This window comes from Miscanthus floridulus, unplaced genomic scaffold (genome assembly GCF_019320115.1).
Source record: "Miscanthus floridulus cultivar M001 unplaced genomic scaffold, ASM1932011v1 os_2044_1_2, whole genome shotgun sequence".
Classification (NCBI taxonomy): Eukaryota; Viridiplantae; Streptophyta; class Magnoliopsida; order Poales; family Poaceae; genus Miscanthus; species Miscanthus floridulus.
Window position 1 is genome coordinate 1 of NW_027098064.1, and position 10,438 is coordinate 10,438.

At 49.8% G+C, this 10,438-nt stretch overlaps 1 protein-coding gene across 1 annotated transcript; it reads right to left on the reverse strand.

Moving 5' to 3' along the window:
- Positions 1-3: 3 nt before the first annotated feature.
- LOC136534555 (uncharacterized) lies at positions 4-1,734 on the reverse strand (the record flags this gene model as incomplete). The annotated part of the gene is made up of 3 exons (XM_066526968.1): positions 826-1,734; positions 339-698; positions 4-237 (listed from the first exon to the last, which is right to left on the reverse strand). Coding segments are annotated over exons 1-3 (1,140 nt in total), but the record flags the coding sequence as incomplete, so codon positions are not given.
- Between the last annotated feature and the right edge of the window lie 8,704 nt (positions 1,735-10,438).

Consider the following 10,438-nt stretch of genomic DNA (forward strand, 5'->3'; position numbering starts at 1 on the left):
GTGCGGCTGGATGCGGGTCAGGTGCGAGTCCTCGATGTGCACGATCAGGCCCGTGCGCTGGCTGAAGTAGCCGAACAGCACGTGCCGGATGATCTCCGCCGGCCCTTCGCTGCGCAGCTTCAGTGTCTGCGGGTCGGCGGTCAGCTTCAGGATGAAGCAGTCCTCGCCGTTCACCTTCTTCTCGCCCACGCACCGCGCCTCCGCGAACAGCCCCGCCGTCGTCAGCGGATCCAGGCCCTGCATTGCCATTGCCAGGCGGAAAGGAAACAGAAGGACATCGCATCGTAAGGTGATTTGCTCAGATAAGCGGAGAGAGAGAATAAATGGGCGGCTGGGACCTGGAGGACGCGGCGGAGGGGGCGGACGGGCCCCTTGGCGGCGTGGGCGCCGAGCCAGGGGGTGTGGCGCCACACGAGGCGGCCATTAGAGCCGGCATGGACCTTGCTGCCGCCGACGGCGAGCTCGACGTACCACATGTCGGGGGCCATCTGCCACAGCACGAAGCCGCCCTGCTCCACGGCGGCGGCGCCGCGGCCGCTGGGCCCGCGGTTCTTCACGACGCGCGTCGCCGTCTCGAACTCGGACGCAACCATCCGAACCTTGCCCATGGCGTACGCGTTCCGCACCGACTGCAGCAGCCTGTAGCCACCGGACGCCGCCGTGTACTGATGCAGGATGTACTGCGCGGACGACGACTCCTGCATTACCTCAGGCCAGTCAGCCATGGCCCAAGAGTACCGGATGCACGGGCAGAGACCGCATCTCGTAGAAGCGAAGCAACACCAAACGAAATCAAATGCTTTGCTAGGCAACAAGTGGACGTACAATGGGGGTTCCCTTGATGGAGAGGAGGGGCAGCGGCTCGGCTGGCTTGGACGGCATGGGCGCAAGCGGCGCGCCCATGACGCCGAGGAGCAGGCGGAGGTCGGACCGCCGGAACGAACCGCTGGACCCACCGGGACCACCACCAGCAGCTGCGGCAGAGGAGGACATGGACGGCGTGCGCGTCAGGTGGCCGCGGACCCAGTGCCCGAACCCCTCGCGGCGGCCGGAGTCCTCGGCGTCGGGGTCGCCGGCGGCGAGGCGCTCGGCGTCGGGCCCCTCGATGAGCGGCGCCAGAGCCTCCCCACCGGGGCGCAGGCTGCCGGAGCGCGCGACGAGCTGCTCCCCCAGGTACTGCTGCAGCACCTTCTCCGGCGGCGGCGGCGGCGGAGCGGCGGGCGCCTTGCGCCGGCGCGGGATCAGCATCCTCGCCGGCGACGCGCTCCGCGGCAGCGCCGGGGACTTCCCTCTGGTCCTCGCCGGCGACAGCCCCCGTACGACCTCCTCCTTGAGGGTGGCGAAGAACCCCTGCTTCCTCTCCTTCTCCATATCCCGCCGCCGCCGCTACCAAGGACGGCTAGTAATATAGCAAAAGGATTTGGTTTTGGCTTCACGAGGAGGGCATGGAGAGTGCGGCGAGGAGTGGAGTAGAAGAAGGGGGGAGTGCGGGACGTACGGTGCCGCGCTGCGCTTGAGTTGGAGTGAAAGGGAGGGAGGGAGTGCCGAGTGCGAGAGGTGGAAGGCGACGGGCGGAAATGGTAAAAGCAGGCGGGGCCGAGGAAAACAAAGATAAAGCGGAGGCCGGAGGGGAGAGAGGGCGAGAGGCCGAGCGGAGGCGGAGGTGGAAACCGTTTGACGTGAGAGCGCAGGTGAGCAAAGGAAAAGATCAAAAGAGGCGGGGTGGGATGTCGGGAGGAGAGAGACGAACAACGCCCACGAGCCTCTCCGTGCTTTTTTCCGTGCCTGATTGCTCGAAAAACTCATCCACTGGACCGTGTTCCTGGTTCACGTTCACGAACTTGAACGACGATGGAAGCCGCCGCTGTTTCTTTTTTCAAAAAGAAAAAGGTTGCGCATTTCGATCCGATGATGCTCTGGCTTTTGTTTTACACAGTTTGTAAAAGGGAAAGGGGTTCGCGTTTACTACTAGTAGAAAGGAGGGGCACGGTTGGAAACCGAGGCATATGGCGGATTTGGACAACTACTACACGGTCGATGATGTTTTTTTTTTTCATGTCGCAATTAGCGCGCTTGCAGGTTTTAAGCTCCAGTGATTGAAAATTTTCGCCTCGTAACGCGCACTTGCACATTTCGTCTTTCATGTAGTATACGCGCATGTAGTGCCAAAAGGTTGGGAAGTAGTAGGTGAATGCGATGGGCATTTGATTTTTGGAATTTAGTTGCTGGTGTTTAGTGGTGCTAGTACGAACTTGTAGGATTTGCTGTCAATTCGTGCCAATCTATTTAACTATTTCCATGATTTGAGGGCTGAGACATATTGTTCCACATTTCTATCAGAGCTGTGGTCTTCGAAATGCAGAAATTTTGGTCGGTTTTTATCCAATGGATACACTATAAGCTTGCTGAAACCCTGAAACTAAGGAGATGTTACGCTTCAGCTGCCTGTTTTTTTCAAGACGGTCGTCATAAGTAGTTTGCCTACCATCATGCTGCCGTCAGGTCAGTTGCCACCAGAATCTACACAAGCTTCACCTATCACTCTACCTATCGATGCTCTCATCGCTCACATTCGCCTTGCTGCTCCATAATCAACTCTCGCGGCCTCCACCAATTTTATTGCCTTCCCTGAATCTCTTTGTATGCCACCAAGTACGATCTAGCATGGCAACTTTTCTCAAAACCTGAAGTATTCCACGCAGGGACACAGTAGCACTAACTCCTGTACACCAGTGAAATACTACCTCCGTCCATAAAAAAAATGCAATTATAGAATGTATACCGGTTAAAATGACTAAAGTTTAACTAAGTTTATAGTAAATAATATTAACATTTATGTCCCCAAATAAATTTATTATAAAAATATATCTTATAATTAATTTAATGATACTTATTTTGTATTATAAATGTTAGTATTTTTTTATATAAATTTAGTCAAAGCTTAAATTATTTAATTTTTCGAAAAACGAGAATTGGATTCTTGCGTGGATGGAGGGAGTACGGGGCTAAAGCCTAAAAGTACTATGACTTGCAAAGCTATCCAGTATGCCTAATACATCTCATCCGCTGGTTAGACCATTTTCTTTAACCCATTTTTAGGCCCGCCAAGCACAAGACGACCTGGCAACTCTTCCTGAATCCAAAGACGCATGTGTTCTACAGGAGATGTGTGCTAAATTAAATATTATTCCTGATGCATTCCTAGTTGTTGTAGTATAAATCCTGGTGTAGCGGGATACAGGGCAACAGTAGCTATCATCCAATATTTCTCGTACATACAGCCTGTTCGTTTGGCTGTGGCTTGTCGTAAATGATCATAAATTTCTAGCCAGAACAGTATTTTTCTCTCACACAAACCAGCCAGCAGTACTTCTTCACGAACCAGCAACGATACGAACCAGTCAACCGAACAGGCTGATAATATCCTGCTACGGACGGCTTTGCCCAACGCCTTTCGTTCTCAAATCATGGCCTCGCCAGCTCGCCCAGCAGAAAGCCTGTTCGGGTGGCTGGTTCGTTTATGTAAAAGAGAAGTACTGCTGACTAGTTCATTGAAACGGTGTCCATGTGAGGGGGCTGGCCAGCCCAGCCAGCCAGTCCGCCCCAGCTGGTGCAGCCGCGGTGGGCCCTCCGACCTGATCCACCGTGCAACTATCGCTTGCCGGACCCACCAGACGACAGTGCCAGCAGTCCAGCACGGTCCACGGCAGCCACCCACCCCGTTCGGCGTTCGGTTTCGTTCCCAACAGCAGCACGGATCCGAAACCCCGGAACGCGATCACGCGAACGGGGCGGGCGGTAGAGGGACGGCCCGAACTGGAGTTGGCGGCAACCCGCGCAGCGGCAGTGGCGCCAACCAACGGGCAGCACAGGCACGGCAGTGGCCCCCGCCCCCGCACCCCGCATCGGCGAAGATGCCAAAAGCGCCGCGCAGGCAACTGGCCTGTTCGCTGGTGAAAAACACTGTAAGAATGGCTGAAAAAATACGCCAAACGAAAAGTGGGCGACGTGCCGAGGGGCCGTGGCCGACGCGTCCGCGTGCTCGGGCCGCGCGGGCAAGGGCGTCCCCTCGCCGCTTGGCCTGGCCGGCTCGGCGCGGCACCTGGTGCTGGTGGACTGGTGGTGCTCTGCTCCCTCTCGTGGTTTGATGCCGCGACGGTGACGTACTGACGTGGGCGCGAGGCTTTGACCTGCCGTTAGGCTGTGGCTGTCGGCTGCCGCCGCGCCGTTTGTCCTGCGCTCCCGCCGCCTGCCGCGGCTGCCTGCGCCTTGCGGCCTTGGCCATTGGCGGAGCGAGTCCCTTGACCGCGGGGGCCGCGGCACGTGAGCTGCATCAAGATCTCTCGCCCGGCGATCACGGGAGCCCGTCTCTGTTTATTAATTGCGCATGCCATCTAAAGGCTCATTAAACAGCAGGGTTACCACCGGGCCGCGAGGACAATGCCAGTGGAAGTTGGCGTCGCCGGTCGTGGCCTAAACTCGTTTGCTAGCGTTGTCGTCTTGCTCCAGTTGCAGTCAGCAGCAAGGAAAGGAAATGGGAGCAGCCGATCGCGTAAGCATCGTTTGTGTTTGTTTGTTTGTTTGTTCTTGTGTGTTCCCTCATTGGTGAGTCTGAGTCATCTCTGTCGTGTGTGACGCGTGCCATGTGTGGTCGTGAGCCGCGGAGGTGGGTGTATTGCTCCGGACGAGTTCTCCGCCCTTATGAATAGCTGGTTATTATAGACGATGGATTAAAATACCCGCTCGTCAAAATATTACTGTATTTAATAATAAGCAAATAAAACAGTGTGGAGGCCTGTACGTACCACCAAACTTGCAATGGTTTCCGTGATGAGACTTGTTCACAACTTGAAAACCGTGCAGAGATTTTCACAATTTCTGGGACTGAGCTTGAACATGTTGCCCACACTTACGTAAGGTGGTGTGTGTCAGGGTCGCAGCCGGCCCAGGATGACAGCCCTGATAGGCCCATTGTTAGTTTTTGCAGCCTAAATGATGGCCCATGAGGGACACCGTAGCCCAGATCGGCGGATCGCATCAACATGACTTGAAAACTCGATGTGCGCCGGGCCAGATCTATAGATTGGGCCCAAGCGCCCTGCTGCGCTCCTTTCCGTCAATTTTCACAATTTCTGGGAGCAGTAGACGTTCGGGCAGTAGCTTTCATTTTTTTTAAAAAAATTTGAACTCGTAAGGGGCAGTTGTCGAATTCCAATTTCAAACCGAGCAGCGTATCGGGATCCAGCTGCAAGGATAGGGCCGCTAGTACTGTGCCAGCAGCCTGTAGTACACTTTCTGTTTCACTTTTGCAGAGCTTCCTGCTCGCGTCGCGTCCAAAAATTCGGATCGCTACGGGACAAGGCAGCCCCGATGACACCGTGAGATCTCAGTGCTCTGCTCGAGTACGATCGCAACAGAAACTCGCTCCAACTGCACTAGTACTGCAGTCTCTGTGTGCCATGTGTCTCCGACGAAAAGGATCCATCGCCGCAGACCATTGACCAAGCCGCGACGGCGCGACCGCTTCTTCTCTCTTCTCAGCCACGGCCTCGCGACCTGCTGTAACTTAGCCCTCACTCTCACAGTCTCGCACTTCATCCATCTAATCTTTTCCAAATGGGCCGCCCGGCACGGCACGGCGAGGCACGACACTATACGGCACGGCGGCCCGCCGTGCCGTGCCTGTTAGTGCCACCGTGTCTAAGTGGCAGCCCAGGCACGGCACTATGGAGAGGAAACTGTGCCATGCCGTGCCAGCAGGCACGGTAGCACGCCAGTGCCCGTGCCGGCCTAGGCACTAACACATTTTTAATCCAAATTCATTAGCACAAGTGCACAACTCAACTAATCAGGAAAACACAGCAAACATACAGAGTTAAGAAAATAGGAATATATTTGGAATATGTGCAATGGTTGCCTCATTAAAAACCTGCTAGGTAAAACTCACCCTTGTGAGAAACCCTAGTCAGGAAAAAAGTACAGCCTAGCTCCATTAAAGTTCGATGTTCTTACATCATTGTCCAAGTCCAAGTTCTCATTATTACAGAGCCAAGTTCAAGCTAAATGTAAAGACTAAACTAATAAAGATATGCTTCAAGCTTCAAGTTCAAGCTCTGTAACACCTCAGGTGTTTAAATATTAAAATCTGACATGTCATCATATGCATTGCAAAGCATTTGGCATTTGGTGAAAACTTTGATGTGCATTTACTAAAACAAGTTTATATTTATGTGGTATGTGTTGCAATGTATTGTTTGACTCGAGTTCAAAGTTTGACTGGGTTTTGAATTTTTCGAGAAAACCCCGCGTTTCAACATGTAAACCCTACCCTGAAAATCCATTTCAAAATCTAAGCATATTTTGGGGTTGGGCCCAAAAGCAAAAGTGTAGAGCTTGGCAAGTTATACAAAGTTTGTTTTTGGAGTTTTTCAAGTTGTTTAGAAAATTTTTGAGTAAATCAAAAAGGCGTAATTCGGTAAATTTCCCTATTCAAATTCAAAAGTTCATTTCAAAATCTAGACCGAATTAGGAGATGGTTATAAAAGCAAAGTTGTAGAACTTTTGATTTTGAACAACTTTTATTTTTGGAGATTTTTGAGTTGTTATGAAAATTTGAGAGTAATTTGTGAAATTTGGCGAATGGCAAACTTGTAATTTCTGTGAACAGTACTCACCGCTCAACTACACCGGCGGCGATCTTCGGCTTGCTTCCAGTCGCGCGCGTGGCCGTCTGGGCGTCGCGTTGGCGCGCTGAAGGCTGCGTCGTGGCTTCCTTGCGCTTCCTTGGCTGCCCTATAAAGCTCTGAAGCCGCCGTCGTTCTTCTTTCTTTGCTCTCTGTTTTTCCCGTCGCCGCTGCTCCATCTCCGGCGAGCCCGTGCCGTCGTTGTCGTGCTCCACCGTCGCTGTTAAGCTAGTCCCAGCTCCGCCTGAACCTTGCGCGTCCATCTGACCCACCAATTTGGCTTGTCTTCACTGGGAACTCGAGTTTCATCGCCTTCTTCCTCGCGGCCGGTAACCTCACCGTCGCATGCGCATCTTCGTGGCCAGAGTCCATCGGTGAGCCGTTGCCCTTGATTGATGTCCCTTTAGCTTCGTCTCGATGCCGTAGTGCTCATTTCACTATTGTTTGGCCGTTTTATCCACTGCAGTCGCCGGCACACCGTCACCGACGATCCTTGCTCCGCCGCCGTTGCTGTTCACGTCGACCCGTGTCTACGTTACTTCTCCGGCCTTAATTCTTGCTTGAACGTGTTCGTGGTGAGCTACTGGACCTTCCGATGCCCTCTGTTTCCCCGTTTTCGGCTTCATTTCGCCGGCATAACGTCGTCGAGCCACCGCATCCGCCATGGCCGACGCCAAGCTCGTAACTCGTAGTAATTCGTCTAGCTAGTGCCTTCAGTCGATGCGCCGTGATGATGTGGTCATTTTGGTACCTTGACCGTCGCCTTTGGGCTCACCGTCGGTGAGTTTGCGCCGGTCAGCGCCGTCGTCGTCGTAGTCAACACGCGGGAGGTAGAAGATGACAGGTGGGGTCCGATGTCAGTGACTCAGCGTTCAAATGAATTTTTCTATTTTCAGATTTGAATGAATAGTGTATGTTTTTGTTATTTTTGTGTAGATTTATTTAGAGCTCCAAAAATTATGAAAATTTTTGTGTGACTTCTCTGAGATGTATCGTATTTAAGAAAAATATGAAATAATGTTTTTCAGTAAGTTTTAAATGTGATAAAAATTGCTCAATTTATTCATAAATGGATTTCCAGGATTTTTCTAGGCTTATTTATTTATCCAAAAATTATGAAATTTGTTTTGCCACTTAGTTAACATGTAATGAACATGTACTAAAATTTTAGGCTCAATTAGAATAAGTTGATTTATTTCATAATTTTGAATTAAATAATTAATTCATAAAAGCAAATAGTAACCTTTAGTGATTTAGGTTTTGTTTGAAATTTTGGATTGAGTGATGACCTTGGGTCATTTGTTGTTAATGATCCTTAGCAGTTGATGTATGTGTTTACGAAAAAGAATTAGTTGTTTGACTTGCAACTGTACCGCGAAGGAAAGTTGTATTCAAATTATTAATTTTTCATTCCTCATCGAGCATCATGTTTCGAATTCTGCATCATATTAAACATGGCATTGTTATTACGTATAGTGAACGAAGGTGAAAACGTGGTAGTTAATCAAGCTGTTGAAGAGGTTAATCCGTCTGTTGAGGTCGGGTCAAATACTTGTGTAACGTCGCAGGAATCGGACTTTTCCGTCAACGAAGGCAAGCCCCGAATGCATACAACCCTACCTTGTGTTTTATAAATTAATTTCGCTTTTGCTTTCCGTTACTGCATTAAGTGATTAGGAGTTAAGTAAAAGCCTAATTGTTGCATTACCACCCTTGTTATTCCATATTTACCATATTACCAGTTTTAAACTCGTATATGCCTAGTTTTGCTTAGCCATGCGTAGAACGATGAAGGTTGGGTAACTACCTGCCACCTGCAAGTTACAAATGGAACACTGGTTAACTATGTTAACATGTGATATGGGAATGTGGAGTAATAAATCTAGACCGGGCGGACTCGGTGAGTGTGAGCCACAAGACATGGAGGTCTTGTGAGCGGGTTCTTTCCGCCTGTGTCGATTAAGGCACGTCCGTTGTTGAATTGCATGAGGTGAGAATTTATAGTACTAACCACATACTCCGGTAAGCCTGAACTTGGCAATTCTATTACGAGAATGGCTACTCGCGCACTGGGAGTGGAGAGATGGCGGGAATAGCGTGTACCCACGTGGCCATGGGCTGGAATGGTGGAGTACTGTGTTCTCGGGTGGCGCGGACCCGTTCTTGTTTTAGAGGATCCGAGGGTAGGTTGGTATATGTAGGTCGGGGACCTGCATATGTCGTGTGGTCTGGAATCCCCAGCTGGGTTTTAATCGGTTCGAATCGTCGTTGCTCCTCGGTTATGGAGACTCAACTCACTGTTCATCATCGTAGAATTAATAACCAGAACTTAAATAAGGCTTGTGAACATGTTGGATATGAAGTTTCATGATTTCAGTGCGGATCGTGTCAGCTTTGTATATAATTCTAGAGAAATTTTCTATATAAAGAATGTTGTTAAAAGAGCTTTTACGCAAAAGAACTTTGATCATTGTTAAAGCTATACCTTGAATCCTTGAGCCTGCATTACTAAGTTTATCAGTTAAGATTTCGGATAAGTCTTGTTGAGTACCTTTGTACTCAGGGTTCGTTGACCCCTTGTTGCAGGTGAGCCTCATGAGCAGATCTGTTTTGGATCGTGCTGCATGACTATCGTTCGTTCTGACGATGAGAATTAAATGTGTGATCCTTGGGCAGGATGTTTATTTTGTGTGTTAAGTATATGTTAGTTATGCCACTCTACTACTACTATAGTTTGTAATAATTATGGAACTTAGTTTGTAAGGTTTGAAACAACTGTTTGTAAACTATGTTATTGTAAGACTTCCGCTGTTTTTACTCTGGTTTTGATATTTGAATAAATGTTGTAATACTGCATTGACTCTGTAACGTGATCCTGCTCGGAAATCGTGGATGATTCGGGGTTCCCCGAGGACACCCGACAGTCTTTTTAAGTTATTGGAAACATATGCATAAATATCAAAGGTCGTCGGACAGTGACAGGTGCATGTGGGCCCTATAACTTAAGAGGTTCTGCCACAAGCTCCCAGCTGGCCAGCTGCAAAAGAAGAACAGAGTTAGCATTAGGAGCACTGATCAGTTAGCAAAAGAAGAAGAGGAAGTTAGGGTTGTGATTTACCTTGGCGGACGGGGCACTAATCAAGATAAAGCTCTTCAAATGTTTCCTCCAGCTCTGGGTCCTCCACATTGTGCTGTAGCCTTGCCTCCACCAACTCCTAGTCCTTGACGCAGGTGAGTCACTCCACCGTCTCCGGCTTCAGCCTCCTCCGCCGCTCCTTGATGATCCTACCAGTCATACTAAACGTAGATTCTAAAGATATGATAGACACAGGAACAGTTAAAACATCTTTAGCCATGATGGACAGCACTGGATATGTCAGTTTGTGCTCCTGCCATCATTTCAAGATGTCAAATGAATCATCCAACTGGCTAACAGTGTCACAATCCAAGTATGAGACAAGTTTAGAAGCATTAGAAGCTGTAGAAGTAGCAGCATGCAGCAAAGCAGTAGCAGATGTATCTCTAGACAGATTAAGAGAGGAATGCAGCAGTGAAGTACCCCTACCAGAAGGACTAGGTGTATCATCATCATAAATTTCATCCCAAACAGACCTTTTCTAACCAGACAGGTTTTGAGGGATAGTCCTCATCAACCTAACAGCTCCATATTTCTCCTCATACTTATTGAAAACATCAGTAAGCCTAGCTCTAGTGCCAACCTGGTAAGCATTGTAATCTGTACAGGTAAGGTTCAT